Source organism: Oreochromis niloticus, linkage group LG11 (genome assembly GCF_001858045.2).
Source record: "Oreochromis niloticus isolate F11D_XX linkage group LG11, O_niloticus_UMD_NMBU, whole genome shotgun sequence".
Lineage (NCBI taxonomy): Eukaryota > Metazoa > Chordata > Actinopteri > Cichliformes > Cichlidae > Oreochromis > Oreochromis niloticus.
Window position 1 is genome coordinate 23639942 of NC_031976.2, and position 20747 is coordinate 23660688.

Below are 20747 nucleotides of genomic sequence, written 5' to 3' on the forward strand. Positions count from 1 at the left end.
TTTTGATACATTTTTTGGCTATTACACAAGAATTGGAGTATTATGAGTTGCGAGAATGTCATATACAAGCCCCCTAATAGAGCACCTTTTAATAAACAGACAATATAACTTTTAAATAGATACAAGCCCTAACAACATATACTGGAAAACTGGTGCAATTTTAAAAGGCACGCATACTTAATGTCTTGTTGCATGCTCAATGATCCAGGCAAGTAAATCCTAAAAGGTGGATTCTGTTCATCTGGATGTAGCATTTTTCAGTTGGAGAAACGTTTCGTCACGCTACGTTCAGATGAACAGAATCAACCTTATGGGGGCACGAGTACTTAAATACAGTTATATCTACTGTTTAGTTGTATAATTTAAAAGCATGTAGTGAAGGGTATGGGGAACATTTTGTTGTTTCCAGTGATTATGGACAGGTTCACAGGTGAGGTCAGGCAGTCTCTATGGAGGATGCTCCTTGCAGACGACATTGTGACTTGTAGTTAGAGTAGGTAGGAGGTAGAAGAGAGCCTGAAGTGATGGAGGCAAAGTCTGAAGAGAAGAGGAATGTAAGTCAGCAGAAGCAGAAGCAAGACAGAATACGTGTGTGTGAGGGATCATACAAGGAGTAGAGATAGTAAAGATTTAAATACCTGTGGCCAACCATTCAAAGCAACAGAGACTACATAAGAGAGCTGAGATGGTTTGGTTTATTTGTAGAGGAGGAAGTGTGAATATATCACTCAGAAAATGTTGAGCATTCAGGCAGGAGGATTCAGAATCAGAATACTTTATTAATTCCTAAGGAAATATGTTAAAAGAAAGAACCAAACCACAGCGTAGGTTCAGATGTTGTTTAAGGAGGACATGCAAAGGATTGGTGTGACAAAGGAGGGTGCTAGGAGCGGCAGATGATCCGCTGTAGCAATCTCTAAAGGGAGCAGCCAAAATAAGAAGAAAAAGATATCATGCTTGTCTAGAGTTTCCCTCTGAAATACATACACAGACTTTGGGAGATTTAGAGCAGAAGAATATTAAAGAGAAAATAAATATTAGTAAAGGTTATTGAAGATAATAAACAATGTAACTCCTGTTGACGCCTTTTTTCATATTTATGTTCCTAAGTTGAAAGCATGCTAACTGCCGTATTTGGCTTTGTGTTTAGCAGGACGAAGCATTTCATCACTGACTGCTGTTCATGAGAACACTGACATACACTCCGTGCAGTCCGCTAATATTTGCGTGTAGTATACCCAGTCGTCGCTAAGTGGTGCTCTCCTCTCTAATCCGCTGCAACAAGTCGTGATTGACAGCTGCCTTTGTCCCGCCTCCTTTGAGCTACTGTCCAATCACGGATTACGTCACTTTGTTGTAGCGGAACTGAGCACTCGAAAGGGAAGCTGTCTGCCAGAAACCAACACAACAAGGTAAATTTTAACACGCTAATCCGCATTTTACCATTTTAGTTTTAATATTTCAATGCATATGTAGTTTATTGGCTATCTGAATACGATGGTGGCATGTTTGAAGTCAATATGAAGCCTTAAAATGGACTGAGGCCTGAAGTCAGCGGTTAGGTGAAGCCTGGCGGCGGCTAGTTAGCCGCTAGCAGCCGAGCTAGCATGACACATTGAGCTTGAATAATAGGTAATGTTTACGTAAACAGCGAGCTTAAAGTCGGGCAGCTGCCCAAAACTACAGTTATAATGTGTATCTTTAGCACTTTATCTGACAGCTGATTTGATGTTTCGTCCCGGATAAGCGTATAAGCTTAATATCAGTGCACCCTGAATTTAAGTACTTACTTAAGGACAACACATGACCCTTTAAGTCTCTGTAAGCGCCACTTTATGTTCTGGTTGATTTTTGTTTGAATAAATAGACTACTATTATTATTATTGTTATTTTATATTAACAAGTTTAAAATTGAGGTCTTGAATCAGTACAGAATGACAGAGACGTTTCTGTTTACTGCTTTAGACTTGAAAGACGGATATTAATTTAAATTTATGGGAGTTTAACAAAAATAAAGATGGTGATAGAAGTAAAACTTCAAGCAAGGAAAAAATATTTTTTTAAAGACCCAATTTCTGGGCAAAGTCAGCAATTTTTAAAGCAGTTATAGTTAGGTTTGACTGCTTGCTCTGTAGGTGCAGCTTTTGTGCTGCTGAACAAACTAATTACAGATAAATATAGATGATGCTTGGAAATATATGCACGGATAGGTTTCAAGGTGGCGTCCAAGTGGTGAAGGAACTTTGTTTGAAGTAGAGATTCAAACAGTATTGTAGTAATGACCTGAAAAGTTGCCGATTCATTTGTGACTTTGAAAGAAAACTGTCAGCAAAGAAGGCTCTTATTTATCAATGTCAATTAGTGCTAAAAATGTATTTGTACTCCCTTTTCATGCAGAACAGTCAATTTAAATATATCCATAAAACAAACTTGACATAAATGGTTTAGTTCCCAGAGGTATTTACAAGACTTCAAATATAATTTGTGTGGTTTTACACTGCTCGTTTGACTAAACAAGCTATTTGAAGGTGTCACCCTTATCTCTGGGAGAGTGTGAAAGTCAATTTCTCAAGGGTACACTGATACACATGAGGGGAATATTAGTAAGCGCTAGTATTAGCCTTATTAAGGGAATATCAGTGTATTAGCAAGCACAAACCCTATTCCAACATTGTGTAAAATGTGACTAAAAACATAATGGGATGATTTTCAAATCTCACAAACCCAGATTTTAATCACATGGAGACACTGTTTTATGAAAAATATTCGCTCATTTTAAATTTCATGTCAGAAACATGCTTCCATAAATTTGGCTTGGGAGCAATTAAAGGTTAAAAAAGTAAGTGGTATGAAGAAGAAACAGATGGAGGAACATTTTGTAACTAATTGGATTAATTGGCAAAAAGTCAGTAACATGATCTGTTGCCAAGAAAAAAGACTGCATCTACAAATTGGAGAATAGTTTTGGAATAATGTACCTCAATAATAAAGTTGTTAAGACTTTGAGTATTTCATCATCTGCAGTCCACGACAATATTAAAAGATTCAAAGTGCCCAAGGGACAATGTCGACAATCAGTAGTGGATGCCAGTGCCATTCAGCCCCTCAAGCAACACTGCATTAAAAACAGACAGGATTCTGTTATTCTGAAAATCACTGCATGGGTTCAGGAACACTTGTTGATATTACTGTGTTTTAACACACTTCAACATCACATCCACAAGTGCAGATTAAAGCTCTATCATGCAAATAATAATCCGTATGTGAACATGATCCAGAAGCCTCATCTTCTCTTGGTCACAGCTCATTTAAAAGGGACTGAGGCAAATAGAAAACTGTTCTGAGGTCATATAAATTGAAATTTGAAATTCTTTTTGCAAAACATGTTCACTGTGTCCTCTTGACTAAAGAGGAGAGGGATTATCTGGCTTTTTTTTTCTTCAAAAAAGTCCCTCCATATATCAGTAAGACAATGTGAAACTGCATACTGCTGCTATGAAAACAGCGTGACTTCATAGTAGAAGAGTCCGAGTGCTGAATTGGTCTGCCTGCAATCCAGCTCTTTTGCTGACTTAAAACATTTGGAACACTATGAAAAAGAAGAAAGAAAGAAAAACAGGACTGTGGAGCAGCTAGAATCCTTTAACAAACAAGAATGGGACAACATTCCTCTCCCAAAAAATTCAGACTTTTGTTAAAAGAAGAAGGGAGGCTACACAGTGGTAAATATGACCCGGTCCCAACTTTTTTGAGATGTGTTGCTACTATCAAATTCAAAATGAGATAATAATGATAATTAGCACCAATATGGGCCCATAATTCCACAGTTGGTTAATCCTTAATTTTCATATTCCGAATAAATGAAGCCAATTGACAGACTAATAGTTATGGCCTTACTTCTAAATAGTCTAGTAATGTTTTAACTTCGCGAGGCTCCTGACTACGGTAGCCATAATGCTTCAACAATCCATCAAGCCGTACAGCTTCGTAGCTTAAGTCATACTAAAACATTTTTTGACAGATTTTTGAGCACTGTGCACCACATAAAATCGGTTTGAGGTCAGTAAGCACAACCAGAATTCATACATAAGGCGCACTGTCGATTTTTGAGAAAATTAAAGGATTTCAAGTGCAGAAAATACGGTAGTTTAAAGTAAAGCACAACAATTTTCATTTGTGCAAGCACTTGGTGACAGTAAGGGGTGGAAAACCAGTCTTATTAGCAGGAAGAAACCTCAGAGCAACCAGACTGGTTCAGTGAGGGCTGCCATCTGTCTCTACTGGTTGGGGAAAGGGTAGAAAGAAAACATTAGCATTGAGAAACAGCAGACATGCTAATCAATAATAATAAACAGATTCTTTTTTTATTAATGATCATTCAATATTCTAAGAACCTATGCTAAATTTACCTTCACTATGAAAAAGTCTTTTGAGTTACAAGCCCTCAGTGGGTGAAAATTTGCACTGACATAAAGCATGTAGTTTGAGTAGCATCTAAAACTGAATCTGGTACCAAAATGTAGTTATATAGGAGAGCTTTCATAGCTTGTTTTCACCAGCCAGATACCGTACACAGTGGTATAACCCTAGAGAGTTTACCCAAAATGCACTTCCTGAAGTTTTTTTCTGGGTATCAGTGCTTGTTTCTGTTATTCTATGTGATAGACATTACATTGATGCAGTTTAGTTATTGGAACAGCGATATATGCCATGATGATCCTCAAAGTTGGTTACAGAAAAAAACGTGCTTAACAAAAATTTGATTTTAGCCTTAGATGGTGACACTTGGAGTGGGTGTAAAGTTAATTTGGTTGCAGCTCTTCACTCAATGTTAAATTTGTTTTTCAGCCCAGAAAATTTCATGCTACAGCTCCTGTACTTAAGAGATTATGAGGGCTCAAAAATGCTGTTAAAATGACACAAATCAATGTGTTTATGTGCAGTGACCCTGGTCTAGACAGCAGTCAAAGATCAAAAATATGCAGTTCCCAAAGTTACCTGCAGAATGGTAGAGAGAAAGAGGACACAACCCCGCCTAACCAAAACAAACAACTTTACTGTCACATCGTGATAATTTCTGTCCTCTGTCCATATGGTCCTAGTTAATCAGTTATCTTCCTTTAAGTAGCTTTAAAATGATTTAAGTTTCTGTTCTTTGTTTTAGGTTTTTAATATTTGCACAGGCTGTAACCTCTGTGTTTTTATGGCTCAGTTTGCCTCAGCATTTAATAAGAAGCTGACTGTGTGAAGTGTCAAAACAAAAACTCAAGCCTTAGCAGTGGTTTGCAGTGACCTTCAGCATGTGTCTTGGTTGAGATGCAAAGTCTATAGCACAGGGAGCTGTTTAGTGAGTTTGGGGTATTAGAAAACAGTGGAAGCTTGCAGCTCCAAAATTGAATTTTGTATTTCTTCGGCTTGCAGTATAGACTTTTTATTATTTAATAAACTGTCTTAGTCACTTTGATTTTCTAGCTGTGCAAATATAGAGCTCCTCTCAGCAATAACAATAGCTAAAGAACTGAATGTTTTGAGTAGTACTTGTGATGCCTGAATATGGTAGGACAGGGACATTGTATTAACGTTAATACACAATTAAAGTAAATGAATAGGCAAAATTAAGGATAAGTTGTTAAAAAGAATAATACAGGCATTACCTAAGGTCTTTGTTAAAACCATGTATCTCAATGAGCAGCTGTCTGTCCGTTTAAATTTATTCATGAATGACAGTGGGGTTTTTTCTGTTTTATTCATGTTTATTATATCACAGTATCTTGTGTCTGGACAGCTGCATCTCTCATATTGAGCAGATCAACAAATTCCTCATGCCACCTCTCACTGATATACAGCCAGTTTTGGCCATCTTTTAAATTCAGTCGAGGTATACAGATGGATCCAGTTCAGCCTCACACTTCGGGCTTGATTTGACTTTTAGAAAGCCCCGAAAGTACGAGAGGCGGTGTTTCTAAAGCACGGTGTAGGTTAACTTGTTTGATTGAATCCCATGTCCACTCACCTTTTCAGCTCATCTAGGAATGTGCACTTTGGACCTCCTCAATGGTGGTGCGATGGGGAGACATACAGAAGATGTGCATCTAAATGTGTCCAATTTATGGGGATAAGATACTATATTGGTGCCACCAGCAGAAGCAGGCAGAGTAGTATTAGCACCACAATGGGTATCCAGACACTGTTGCATAAATTTTAGGAAGTGGCCTAAGGTAATGATGCCAGTATGATGCAATTGCAATAATTTAATCATGCATCTGTAATACCAACTTCCCTTGTGTCCCAGGATGTGTCTACTGGGATTAAGATCTTAAAATATCCCATCAGTTGCTCAGTTGAGGCTCATTTGAATCAGGATGAAGTGGGATCAAACTGGCATACAGCTGTGCTATCATTTAGATTTTTATAACAAGAGAATGTAAAGACAACATTAAATATGACGGGTTAGATCGGGGAATGGTCCTGGATGTTTATTAGGTTGTTTGTTTTCTTTCCAGATTTTAAGTGTCTGCTTGAGGCGCAGATAGATTCATGTCAGTACTTAGGTAATTATTCTGGTGCTGCCTTCAGCCCAAAGTGCATTTGCATCGTATTTCTATTGAAGGAGTGGGCTGATGAATATACATGCCCTGCTTCGCATTCGTTTCACTTGTTGCCTGCTTTGGTACTGCCCAGTTAAGCTGCTCTTTCAGTATCTGAGGAGCTCTCCAGGTAGTTTGAGGGTTAAGTGCTTTGGTCAAGAGCCCTTGGCTGTTGGACATTAAATTAGAGTGAGTATTGTTCATTTATATAGATATCTTTTCAACAAGTGATGAGTGGCTGGAAGGTTTGACAAGGGCATGGCATTACACACAGATGCTGTGGGGTCTGAGGCTTCATTAATAGACCATTGTGGTTCTTGTTCTTGTGTTTTTCAAAGATTTTGATATGATGTCCCCAGAGGGCTTTAATAAAGTGGCAGAGCTAAGGCAATAAGAGAGGATATCTCTTTGATTCTTATCGTGATTGCTCTGCAGCTCATTCGTGTCTCTGTAGTACTCTTGTCTCGTCTAACCTGCTAACTGTGTTTCTGGTACCTGTGTCCTCCCGGCATCAGATGGAGGTGGAGCAGCTCCTGTCTCTGTCAGGCTCAGCACTGGCCCAGGCTGTCAGCTCTCTGCTGGAGACCCCAGGCCTCTATGTTTTCTCTGACATCTTGGAGCTGCCTAATGTCAGAGAGGTAAATGCACTTTCCCCACACATTATCCACACACTCTCCCCATTGGGATGTTGTCAGTCCTGGCATGAATGAAAAATCATTATTAGTTACACTTACTAGTTTTAAAGGATTCTTTTTATGAAGTCTTGTCTTTAAATACACCATCAATAAATTATTCCAAAACTAACTAAAGCTACCAACAGCGCCAGGGAGAACAACCACACTGATAATTTTATTGGAGCTGAAAGAATTTGCACCATTTTTAACTCAGTGGTGCCTCGGTGCTTGTTTGCTTTTTGGATCTGAAGGAGCTTTTGGATCCTGAAGTGATAATGATGTCAGACTTAACGAGCCAATTTCCTGAAGATATATAAACTCAAGATGAACTAGAGCCAAGCTGGTCCCACAAGATTATGCAGTAAGTCACTATAACCTTTCAGCTTAATCACTTAACCAGGAAAATTATTAAGCACAGTCTTGTTTACAGTTGTGGCCAGGTAAATGGCAGACCTTCTTGTCTTAATGCTGCCCCCTGGTGGTGAAAGTTTAAGTTAAAAACTGCAGAAGGAAATTACAAAAATGTCCTTTAATGAATTCAAGAAGAAGCTTCATCAGCCAAACCAGTGGCTGCACAGCTTGTGTGTAGCATGATCGCAAGTGTTTACAAACTGAATCACATTTGCCATCCGTGCAAGTGGAAAAACACCACAGTTATGTTCCAGTGACTGAAATCAGAACTCACCCTCCGATCAACACAACAACACATAACAAGCATCGAGCTCCTGAAGGCACCATAAACTGCAGGATAACACATTATACACACACAGCTAATACCCTGTTTTTGAAGCGAAATGCTGCTTTTAAAGGAGAGCATGATTTAGCAGAAACATTCATCCATTACTTAAGTTAAGCTGTGAAAAGGATGGAGAAAAAGCCAGACCAGTGGGAATATTTGCTAAGGATTTCAGACCCTTTTTTAGGAGCTAAACAGACAAATTGCATTTGTCCTTATTTAATAAAGAACCATACCAAGGTAAAAAAAATGAAGACAAGCAGTCCTAAAGAAATATAGCAGAGGACGTTTTAACTAACAGTTCGCAGTAAAAAGACAAGAGAGAAAAGCTAAAGTTGAGATTTCTGAGCAGTTCAGACAAAGTGATAAATACTGCAGGAAATTAAAAATGTCGGTTTCAGTTTAGACAGAAGAGCAACAATACAACAGCCTACACAAATATTTACCTCTGTGTTTTCTCCCTCACTGTTTTCTAACTGTGCATCTATTTACACAATAATCTATTCCAAACATCCTGTGTGAGTTTATTCAGTTCTATTGTGATTTTCCTCTGGCAGGACAAAGACAAGTGTTCTCTTTTCATCAGACAATATTTGTATTTTTAACAGCAGTGAATATTTTCCTTTCCTCTTAGCTACTTTCCAGACATGCACAACACTCAAATCAACGTAGGCAATTACAGAAGTCAGATGAAGGGCCATTGCGGTCATTCCTTTCCCCCCTATAATTTCTGTTAAATTTAATAGATGGCCTCCAGTTATTTATAAGGACAGGGGAAATGGTTTGAAATGGAATAAGATTTCTGCAATAGAGCAGCTGGACATTAGCAAAGAAGAATTTCACCTGCCCTCTTTCTTTCTTTCTTTCTTTTTTTTTTTTAAAGTTATAATAACATTATTTTTTTAAACCATGGGGAAGCTGTGCGTCAGGAGGTAGAGCAGGTTGTCTGCTAATTGCTAGTGGTTCGATCCCTGTCTCCTTTAACCTGCCTGTCAAAGTATCCTTGGGCAAGAAACTGACTGCAGAGTTGCCCTCATCCATCAGAGTGTAAATGTGTGAATGATGAAAGCACTTGTATGAATGTGTGTGTATGGGGTGGATGAGGCTTGGAGTAGCAAACAGTGCTCAGATTTAGTAGAAATGCACTATGTTAGTACCCGACTGTTTAACATGCATGTTTTTAGCCAGGTTTTTATTAATTAAAATATAATTGACACGTTTGTTTATGAAATGGCCACATAAGGTATAAGGTAATTGTACCAGGCGATCTGCCTTATCATGCTGTGTGTAGTCACCCGCCTAAGGCCAACTCTGAGCCAAGAAAAAAGCCTGGTGAGGAAATGGATGGATGTGATTACTATTTAAATGTTAAGGACCAGGAAATATTACACGGGGGTCATTCTGTGTCAGTTCATCATATGCCTCCCACCTGACCATCTCAGATTTGCCAGGGCAAAGATAGTCTCTTAATAGGAATTATGCTAAATTTCAGGTCCCTGCTGTCAGACGTTTTTCTGGCATCTGTTATTGAGGGGATATTTTAAAGTTCATTTATCTAGAAAATTACTTGAGCTAGATTTTTCAGAGTAAATATCTGGTACCATGACAATATTAATATGGACTGTCGGGGGTGTAGCTTAAATTAACATAGAATGATGGCTGCTTGAAGTGTCATAAATACTTGGATGTCTAATCTCTGACAGCAGATTTGAAGGCTTGTAGAAACTACAAATTCTGGAAGAGGAGAGTAGCGGGCTGATAATTTGTTTATAGCTTCTCATGTACAAGGCACATAATATTCTTTAAAAGATCGGGTGAATGGTTTCACTGGTGTTCAAGCTTGAATATAGGTGGAGGGAAAAAAAACACATTTTCATCCAACTTCAGTGTGACATTCCCCAGGTATGCCTCCATGTACCAAAATCCAAATTACCTTTTTTAGAAAGAGAAGGTTTCTGTTAATAATATATCCAAAATTGTGATGGTGTTCTGTCTCATTTTCTTAGTATGAGGTGTTATTTTTTTTGACACTCTTAAATTTATGTAAGGGAGCCAAAGATTGTTTCAGAAGCAGAGCAACATGTTTTAATTTAATTTATGCACCTTCAGGGCGCAGCAGGAAGTTTTTTTTTTCTAGCCAAGAAGAGAGGATGTGTGCTCAGTACCATAAGCACATGATTACAGGCAGGAGTTCCTGGTACACTGGATGCAGATATGTAATTAAGGAGGATGACATAAAAAAACCTGAGACTTACATGAAGGAATTCAACTTTTAGTTACATTCTGCTATTGAAGATAACTTGTTTCATTAACACTGATGATGCAAGCTTTACAGGTAACAGAATTCATGCATGTAGTTTGGTGTTGTATTATATTTTTTCAAATGAATTAAATGCTGTTGGTGTAGTGTTTATAGTTTCTTTGAAAAAATTAGTCATTAGCTGAATGACTGAGAATTTATGGTCAAGTGATTGAAAATGATATCTTGGTAATACTTAAATAAGAATGTTAAAATGCAATTTTGAAGCCCCAGTATCTCTGTAGCCAATAATCTGATAAGGACAATCTCTCAAATTTTATCTCGGCTATTAAAAATGAAAGGCAGCGGGTGAAATTTAGGCCCTTTGTCTTAGATCCAGTAAATTTTAGAAATATTTGAATTTATTATAATCCTCAACTACCATACATAAATATGAGTATTTCAAAATTCATACTGGGACAGTGAGAGAGAACACTGTCGCAAATTCTGATATGTTATTAGCAGAAATGTCCTCTTTCAAAAAAAGGTAATTTAGATTTGGTAGATGGGGTCATACCTGGGGAATATCACAATGAAGTTGAATGAAAATGTGTTTTTGTTTTCCATATTCAAGCTTGAATATCAGCAAAACCATTCAGCTGATCTGGACTGATTTAAAGAATATTTTATGTCTTGTATATGAGAAGATATAAAGAAAATATAAGCCCCTTACCTATCCCTACGTGAACTTGCAGTTTCTACAGGACTCCAAATTGAAAGAGATTAAACATCCAAATATTTATGATGCTTCAAACATCCATCATTCTTTGTTAACCTGAGCTACACTCCTGAGAGTCAGAGAGACGGCACCAGATATTTACCCTGAAATACTTGAAGGACACAGCTCAAGTAATTTTCTAGAATTTTAAAGTTACCACTCAAAAATTATGCTATAAAAACATCTAAAACCTTTTATCTCTTAAAGTATTTTTTTTCTGCAAAAATTAATGGCAATAGGGAGCTGAAATTCAGCATAATTCCTGCTAAATAGTGCATCTTTACCTGGAATCTTTTCAGGCAAAAGTGTGAAACTGTCATGTGGGAACTTCTTTTTTTGGGGGTGATAAACTGAGATGGAATGACCCACAGATCACCAGAGATGGATTTTGGAGCCTGGTATGAATGCAGAATAGTCCTAACACATTTGAGTATACCAGTCAGGTCTTTTTGTTGTGTTTCTTTCTTTTTTACTGACTCACAGAAACACCTCTGCTCTGTCCATGGATAAAATGCCGTTGCATAGCTCTTATGTAGAGAGTCTCATTACTTACAATATTCTGCCACATCATTTTCTCTTTCATCTTCTCTCCAAACCACAGCTGGAGAACGGTCCTCATGCACCAGTGTACCAGCTCCTGAACCTCTTTGCCTATGGAACCTACTGCGACTACAAAGGTATTGCAGCGGCAGCACAATGTAAATAAGTAATAGGGTGGCCCTGCAACTCTTTTATTATGAGCCGTATTTCTTTGCTTCAAGGCAGGCACCTTGACACAGAGGCTTTAAACACCCTCACCTGAAATGCTGCAGGCAGGTGGTTCATGGATAAAAATTGCTGGAGTACCTCAGCCTATTTAGACTGATGACTGTCTGTGTCACAAACAGACTGCAAACAAATCTTTTCCAACTTAAATTGCTTTCTGCGTAATACACCAGGAAGCTTCAAGTAGAAGTGGAATCCTAATTATGACTAATTTTGTACTGAAGATCAACCAATAGCCTGGAAAAAGATTGTAGCCTACTTTATTGTTCTTTCCCTTTTGAGACTTGCCGTCAGGGAGCACATTTACTTTCATAGAGCTGTGTAGTGGGTCCCTTAGAGGAGCTGTCAGAGCTGCCGTCTCAGGGGGCGTGAGTCCTGTCACCAGGGTAGCGAGTCAGCAGGAGGCACAGTCGCAGGAAATGGACTTCCTCCCGACTCTGTTCTCTGACTGCTTAAACAGCTCCACACTCACCTGCACCTTGCTGTGTAACATTACACTTCAGAGTAATAAGTTTTGCCTCTATTATGTGTGACTGTTTGACCCTCTGTAAAGTAACACTTACACACTGTTCTGGTAAATGTTTCCCATTGTGTTTCCATTTTTTTTCTATTATTCTCGTCTGCTGCTGCAGAGAGAGCAGCCTCACTTCCCGAGCTGACCCCGGCACAGAGAAACAAACTCCGTCATCTGTCGATCATCAGCTTGGCTTCCAACCTCAAGGTACAGGTCCATTATTCTCTCGTCCAGGTTTTACATAAAAGTGCAGATGAGCTGTGGTGTTGTATTGATTTTTGTTTTCTTTGTCTCAAGCATAGAAAATAAATTGGCTGCAGGCGTCATAAAGCAAGCCCTGATATTAATGATATGTGGGCAATTCTGCTTTTAGATGGCTTTGCTATTTTCTTCGGGCTCATAATCAGATTTTTTTTCTCTTTTTCTTTTTAACGCTCGTGTGAGGTTGGCTGTGATCCTAAGCTTGTGGCTGTAAATATATCAGCTAAATTTGGAGGAAAACAACAGACGAGCCTCTTAATTTCTCAAGAAAAAGTTACCAGCACAACTTGTACCCTTCGTGTCATTTGAAATTTCAGTGCCAGCACTTCATGTCCACGATAAAGTATTCATCTTATGTGGTTTGTTACAGCATCTCTCCACTGTCCTGCACCTCTCCTTGTGCCCTTTTCTTTCCTCTGCTCCTGATAAATAATAGATTCATTATTCTCACCAGTGCTGTCTTTTTTTCTTCCTCCTCTAACTTAATCTCTGTGTCCGTTAACATCCCTCCTTTCACTCCTGCCCCCTTGTTTTTCTCCTTAATGTGTCACCGCTCTCCCTACATGTGGGTTTGAACTCACTAATTGCCCAGTGAAGGATTGTAAAGTTTTGAGCTCCTTTCATCTTCCTCTGGCAGTGACATTTACACAAATGAGCGTTTTCACTGTAACATTTTTTTTTAGTCATTTTCCATCAGAGCATTGAAGTGGAATCAAATTAGCTGCCTGCTTACCTACACTTTCCTCTTCTCTTTATTTTCCCCTCAGTGCCTGCCGTACTCGCTGCTCCTGCAACAGCTCGATCTGAAGAACGTGCGGGAACTCGAGGACCTGCTGATTGAAGCTGTTTACTGCGACATCATCCAGGGGAAACTGGATCAGAGGAACCAGCAGGTGGAGGTAGACTGCAGCGTGGGTCGCGACCTCGGCCCTAATGAGCTGCCAAACATAATCAACACGCTGCAGGAGTGGTCAGTATCACCTCTAAGTGTCTGTGGACACACTTTAGATTTATGTCTCAATTATCTGTTTTTCTAACTCCATGCTTTTGTTCTCTCTCAGGTGTGCAGGTTGTGAGGCAGTTCTCTGTGGTATTGAGGAGCAAGTCTCGAGGGCAAACCAATACAGAGAGAGCCAGCTAAAGGTCAAAGTCCAAGTGGAAACAGAAGTAAGTCCTTCCTCCCTTCAGCCTTCAGTTCTCCCTCTTTTCCGCTTAGAAATTCCATAAACGTGACTCTTCCCTGGCTACTATCTCCCTTTTTTTTTCCTCCCAGCCATTTGTGGTATTCTAGTTTCACCCTGACTGCATATTTCGAATTTGCAACCTCGTTTCTGTAATCAGTCTGTAATCAGTGGGAATGCGATTAACAATTTCATAACGGCCATTTAAAGAGATTTCTTTTCTAGTGCACGTTGTGTCAGTAAAAACTTGCAGTCCATTAAATGTCCAGCTGATGTTTAACTTCATTTTTATTCTCTGTTAGGGCAGCTCTGTGAATTGCTTGGTGGGGTTAAAAAATAGAAATGACAATGAATGCATTTTTATTTTACATTTTTTCGAGATTTGCATTAAATTGACTGACATGAAGCCACGGTGCAAGTTTGTTTACTTTTCTCATGTTCCCTTCATCAACACTCTGGCAGCCTGCCAGATGCTGTCAGTCACACAGGCACTGACACACCCCTCTATTATTAGTATTCATGCCAGATTTAGACAGTAAATTCACTGATGATGTGTGATTGCTCCAACTAGCTCGAGCTTGACAAATCAAGTGGGCATCTTCCAAGGTTAAAGCTGTCTTAGTACAAAACTCCCTCTCCGTGCAAGAGAGCAGCTCAGCAAGGTTAAAGTCCTGTCTGTGGAAAAGGGGCTGAAGCCTCACGTAAACTTTTCACTGCAAATTTGCATGGAAAAGTGAGAGGGGACTTTCAAAGGCATTCATGGGCAGTGTGAACAGGAACAGATGCAGCTACACAAACATGTTTTTGTATTCATGTAGGTACCTCACTGTTGTTTTAATGTAGACTTACAGATATTTGCTGACTGATTGGGGGTAACTAGAATAGTTTTTCATGTTCACTAAACAAACTGTAAATGTGTCATATGTAAATGGACCTATAATAACATAGTACTTCTTTACTCCATCTGAGCACTCAAAGCACTTTTACATTAAAACTACATTCAAGCAGCAGATTATTTTATGGCTTTAAGAGCTTTCTAATCATAACAAACATCATCTGAGTGTATGTGGCAGTCTGGGCTTCAGTGTCTTGCCCAAGGACACTTCAACATGTGAAATGGAAGAGCCCGGGATTGAATTTTTGACCTTCTGTTGACCCACTGGGCGACATTTGCCACTCCCCTTTCACATCTGTCCATACTCTGAAACCTGGCCAGTCTCCCCAATTAGGAGTTACTTACAAAATCAACATTTCCTCGCTTTCATCGTGCCAGCGAGCCGCTCTCTTGGCACAGACGTACCCTTTTACAAGCGTTCGGTTGCTCACAAAGAGTTAAGCTGTATCAAGCCCTCAAAGTGTTCTTAAAGTGAAAGTGTTCTTAGTGTACTTTAACTATAAGATGACCTTTGAAAGTGTTGAATTTAGTATGGATAAGACAACACCACTGTTTCTGGCACTGCTGCATATTTAGATGTGGCTGCTTTATATGAGGCTGTTCTTATATCTATAGAAAACAGTTCATTTAACAATAGGAAAACTACTTTAATAAAAGTTTTACATACAAAACTGAAACAATGTTCACAAGTGTTTGATGTGTTGCCCCTCCGGACTCACAGCATGTGTCAATACGATAAATAAATCACAATAATTCTTTCTCATACATCCTGTATGTATCGGTGGCAGTGGGAATAATGTCTATTCCCGTTGACACCATCAGGGTTAAGGGGGCGCTGGAGCCTATCCCAGCTGTCACGGGGAAAGAGGCGAGGAACGACCTGGACAGGTCGCCACAGGATGTCTGTCACAGGGTCAACACGTAGAGACAGACAACCATGCATAACATGCCAAAAATGAATGAATGTGTATTCTCTTTCCATGCTTGGTCTCTTATTTCTCTTGAAAAGGTCTTAAAACATCCTAAATTTAACTTGCTTCTACCTGCAGTTCACATGAGTGGACTCATAGGATTAACGAAACGCATTCCTCTGAGAGATTAATATGTAAATATGGACAATATCACAGCTTATACATTGCTGTTAACTTTTCTGAATTGTGGTTTTGTTACATCATTGTCGTTATAAAATCAGGATTTAACAGTGCAGCAGCTCGGATAATGGCTTGTCAGTTAAGGCTGCTTAACATCAGTATAATGGGACGTGTTTGTGTCACTATTTCATGCTTGTCCTGTTGTCTGACAAGAGAAAAATAGAGGTATGTAAATGAGAACTGCTTTATTGGGAACTCGGCTCTTTTAAAATACAGTTTATGGAAGCAGAGAGAGTAACAGGAGAAGTAAACAACACTGCAGTGTTAGCCACATTTGCCGTGCACTGTGCTGACAATTATTACATGCGGTTAAACTGCTCGAGATGTAACATTTCAAATTTAAGTGAAGAAGGAAAACATAATAAAATAGCACAAAAAAGAAAAGAAGAAACAAGAGAACAAATTGCAACCTTATACAAAACAAATCATCCAATAAATCACTCAGTTAAAGAAGAAATGAAGAACACTGATTGAATTACTGAAAGCATAAGTAATCTGGTTTGAGGCGACAAAGCAAAGCAGGTTTGAAGAAGTGAAAAGATGGCAAGCAGCGGATATTTAAAGGTAACTTATTACAGTCGGTGGAACATAAAAGCTTTTATAAGTTTCCTTTGATACAAAATCTACTTTAAAGCTTCTAAATGCAGATTGTTCCCTCCAGAAGTCATCCACAGGCTCTTCATTACCGTAGAAGACACAGATAACCTCTCCCCACATTTAAAGTGATTCATTTATCAGCTGAATTGCTCTGAATCCCATTGTTTACAGCTGTTTGCTAGTGGATGTTACACGTTGTGGTTCAGGATAAATGAGCATCTTGTGTCGCGGTCATTTCAGCAGTCATCTCTACAAGTCTCTGACTTTGGTTCTCTCCACCTGTCCCATTTGAAGAGTCACGGGGGAACCGGAGCCTGTCATAGGTTGTCGTAGGAGAGGGGTGGGATACCTCCTGGTCAGGCCTAAGAACCGACCGTCCATCTCTCACCATCAGATCCATTTGTATATGGCCCTTTAGAGTAATGTGGGACTGAGGCAGTTGTTCATTCTTTGTTTTTGAGTGCTTGCCAAACTTGTCAATGTGTTGCACAGTGATGTAGATAAGTAACAGGAAGAAAAAATATCCTCAACTACAAAAGAGACTTTTCAGCGACACGTTTTCTGCGAGGAAGAAAAACCTGTTTTTAAGCATTGGTTGTTGCGTGCGTCAACTGTGATGTCACCACAGTCCTGTGATCGTTGACAATTCTTGGTTCAGGTGCACCTGACTCACTGCAGTCGTCACTTGCATGTTCTCAGCATCAGTGCTGGTATGGGAATAGAAGAAGTTAAAGTAGGAAGCAAGCTTTGTAATCAGACCATCTCTGAGCTCCATATAATTGAAATGGCGCTAAAGAAAGGAACGTTCATACACTTTGGTGTCCAACACGGCCAGTACATCAGCACGTGACCATAAAAGGATAATTAGAGTGGAGTTTGTTTTTTGTAACTTTTTACATACACAAAAAACCAAGATGTGCTCCCTGACAGCTTGTGTTTGTCCACTCGTGTAGATCCTTTCCTTCATTCTGGGTATGCAGGTGACACAGACATGTAGCAGTGACGCTGTATGTAGGTAGAATGCTGATTGGCTGAAAGTTTGGCTTGAACAGGAAAGGGAGTGACAGCAGAGTTCAGCGCAATGGGAAAGAAGATGGGAAAAATATCAAAGACCAAACAGTCAGCACGAGACACACAGACGGCAGCCGCAGTGGACCGTCTTAATCATTTTTAACTCAGTTTCACTTCACTACAAAGAAGTTCTTTGTCCGTTATGACTGCTGTCTTCTCCACAGCAGGCTGAAGGACCAACAGCAGCCCAGACACAAGAGTTTTACCAGTTGTTCTAAATATTTTTGACACGGCCTCCTGGTGTCACTAACACAAGAGGACACCCACGCTGGTCCCTTCAATTTTCAGTTTTTACCCTCTCTCTTCACTTCTCCACCAGGTCTCAAATCTACAGAAGACGTTAAAGGCCAGCGCCGCGTCTCCGTCATCAGGCCCCGCTCCCGCTGGAGCCGCCTCCAATCAGGACGCAGACCAACCCGCTGAGCCACGAGACCCCGCTTCCTCTCAGGAACCGAGACAACCAGGCAAAAAGAGCTCAAAGGTGAAAGGGTGAGTGGCGTACCGCTGTGTTTTTAGTGGCTGCACATAGCAGGCAGCAGAGTATTTTGAGTAAGCTGCTTTCGTATTTATTTATTTTGTTATACAAAAGCACCCACCAGGAGTTTGCATAGAAATTGCATTCATTGTTTTCATGGCTAAACATTTTACAGATTGAACGCATTTTATTCAAATTGGTTGGTACGCTTTTAAATGAAGTTTCTGTTGAGGTTCTTTTTCCCCACCCCCCTCCAAATAAGAAATTCATTTTTACAAGTCACAAAATTGGAACAAAAAGCTTCATATGGAGGTTTTTTCCATTAGGTTTCTTTTATCGCTGCACCTCCTTTTGTTCTTTGAAGCACTTTGTAACTGTGATTTTTGAAAGGTGCTTCATAAATACGTATTTCCCTACTTATAAGCATGAAACTATAAAGACTACTTCAAACACTAAATTAAAGCCATTAGTCCGGTGTTCTTGTAGAGAGCAAAAGTTAATTCAGCCGAGAACCACCGTGTTTCCATTTTTCTAATAAACAGTAAAAAGCCAGCTGCTGCTGTAAGTGGCTTGTCTGTGCCTGAGCGTGTGTCTGCATGAAGTAGCTTTATTATCAGATGCACATTAGTGTTTTGCAGCGGTACCATAACCCCACTATCAGGAACTCTCTTTCTGTTCTGCTTCCATCCGGCCTAATTACCAGTGGCTAATTTCACATCTGTCCTGGATTGTAAAATGTCAGTGGATATACAAACGCCCCGCGTGTTTCTTTCCTGAAAGAACCATTTCCCCCCTCCAGTGACCGGCCGAGATGCTTTGCTTGGCTGCTGTTTATGTTGTTCTTGCCGAACAGAGAGCAGTGATTATTTTCTGGCTGCCTGTCACATTTTGACGAAGCATAGAGCCCTGTAATTTCCATCACTCAGCACCACACATCATTCAAATGAAGATCCACTCAGTGTTTTAAAATCCAAATTAATGATAGCTTAACCTCAATCCTCGAATTAAAACGAGTTTTGACACCATTTCTTTATGAAGCTATTTAAAGGATGGGACTGATACTGCAGCTGTTATTATTAGAAATCTGCTCTTTGCCAAAATATGCAGAAGAAGAGAATCCACCGTGATCAGTGCCACTGCGAAAAAAACAAAACTGTAAATACTGGTGTTGGGAATTTTAGCATAAAGACACTTTTGCACCCAGGTTGCATCAGTAATTTGTTGCTTCAGTAGAGCAAGCAGAAAGTAAACATGTAAGCCATCAAATTATTTAAATAATAAAAAAAAAAAACACCAGCTGAGTTTTTTATTTGTTTTCTGTCCAGGCTGCGCGGCAGCGGCAAGATCTGGTCCAAGTCCAACTGAGGACGAGGGGACAGCGGCACTGATGGACACTCACTAATCGACAGGCACACATGGTGTCGACAAAAACAAACAAACATTTAAAAAAATAAATAAAATGTGATCACAGTTCATTTACCACAGAACAACCAGGGAGCTTCACGGGAACTTTCTCTTCTAACCAAATCTCACCCTGACGGATTGAGAAACACACACCGAGCTGATGGATAAAGCAGGCGTGACATCCTCTCCTGCAGTCGTTAACGGGCGGACTGTTGGTGTAAATACACGGAGACAGAGCAGTCTGCAGCAGGAGTCAGTTGCCTTTGACCAGAAACAGGATCAGTGTATTTGACGCCTGTTTGTTTGTGTATGTGTGTGTGTGTGTGTGTGCGCGTGCGCGAGTGTGTGTGTGTGTGTTTGCATTTTTTTGGTCTAAATTGTTCTCTTGGTTTAGTTTAATTCTATGTTGCTTTGTATTATTTGTCTGTCTCGCTCGCTTCTGAGGTGAGACATGTAAAAAAGGAAAAAAAAATCTGAATATAAATTGTTGGAAAATAAAACGAAGCCCTGTACTTGTCTCGACTGTCTCATTAATGTCACTGTCACTTCTTTTATTAAATGCACTTCAGAGTCTATCTCCGGAGGGTGCGCTGCTAAATGTTAACTCGCAGAAGGGGGCTACCCGTTAGGAGGTCAAGCCATTAATTAGGGCATGTCCCCAAAGAGACTAATGTATTATAGAGCTGAGGCTTCCCCTGTGCACTACCAGCATGGCTACACATACACAGACACACACACACAAACTCTAAGAGCATCCATATTTCATATGAGAATGTTTTGCCCAGAGCTTCTATTTCAATGTCAAAATTGCCTGTTGAAATTGCCTGCCACCCTTTCTTGTACCTCCATCACGCAGTCAAAATTGCCTTCATCTTCACCGCTCTGTCCGTCTCTCACTCTTTTGATTCTGTTTCCTCTAAATTCTCCGCTCGTCGTCCCGTGTGACAGTAATGGTTGCAATTAGCTGACCATCAGCGATGGAGAAAGGGCAGCAGGCGGAAATTGTGAGGCCCTTTTCATTTAACCTCCCATTTTTCTCCGTTCCCTCCTTCCTGCCACTTTTCTCCTCACCTTTATAAATAGTGGTGTTAATTTCAGTCAGTGCGATTCAGTTTCATCAGTTCAATTTTTTTACTAGATTGGATCTGTGAAATCTAACAGCTGCACACCTTTGGAGGTGTTTGCGAGTGAAAGATGAGTCGACGGTGTCAGCTGCGTGCTTTATTATAGGTGTGATCATGTGACCAAGAGACCACATGCTCGAGTTCACACCTTTTTTTTTTTTTTAACTTCTGCATTAATGTTTGTTGTTTACCCACCGTGGTCCCTAAATTGCCGCAACGCCTGCCGGTACGTCTCATAACTAGACCACCATTAAAACTTCCACGTGGAACCGAGCCAATCAATTACTTTGATTGA

The 20747-nt window shown here is 39.8% G+C and overlaps 1 protein-coding gene across 2 annotated transcripts; it reads left to right on the forward strand.

The window, feature by feature from the left end:
• The first annotated feature begins 1259 nt into the window (after positions 1-1259).
• Positions 1260-19845, forward strand: cops7a (COP9 constitutive photomorphogenic homolog subunit 7A). Of its 2 annotated transcripts, none has more exons than XM_005455491.3 (8): positions 1260-1412; positions 7103-7225; positions 11616-11691; positions 12412-12500; positions 13322-13524; positions 13616-13721; positions 17769-17930; positions 19250-19845. In XM_005455491.3, exons 2-8 carry the CDS (start codon positions 7103-7105, stop codon positions 19310-19312), a joined length of 822 nt encoding a protein of 273 aa, XP_005455548.1. In that variant the 5' UTR covers positions 1260-1412; the 3' UTR covers positions 19313-19845. The 2 variants fall into 2 exon arrangements, with proteins under 2 accessions (XP_005455548.1, XP_003450640.1); XM_003450592.4 differs by having other exon boundaries at positions 1261-1412; positions 17769-17938.
• The last annotated feature ends 902 nt before the right edge of the window (positions 19846-20747 follow it).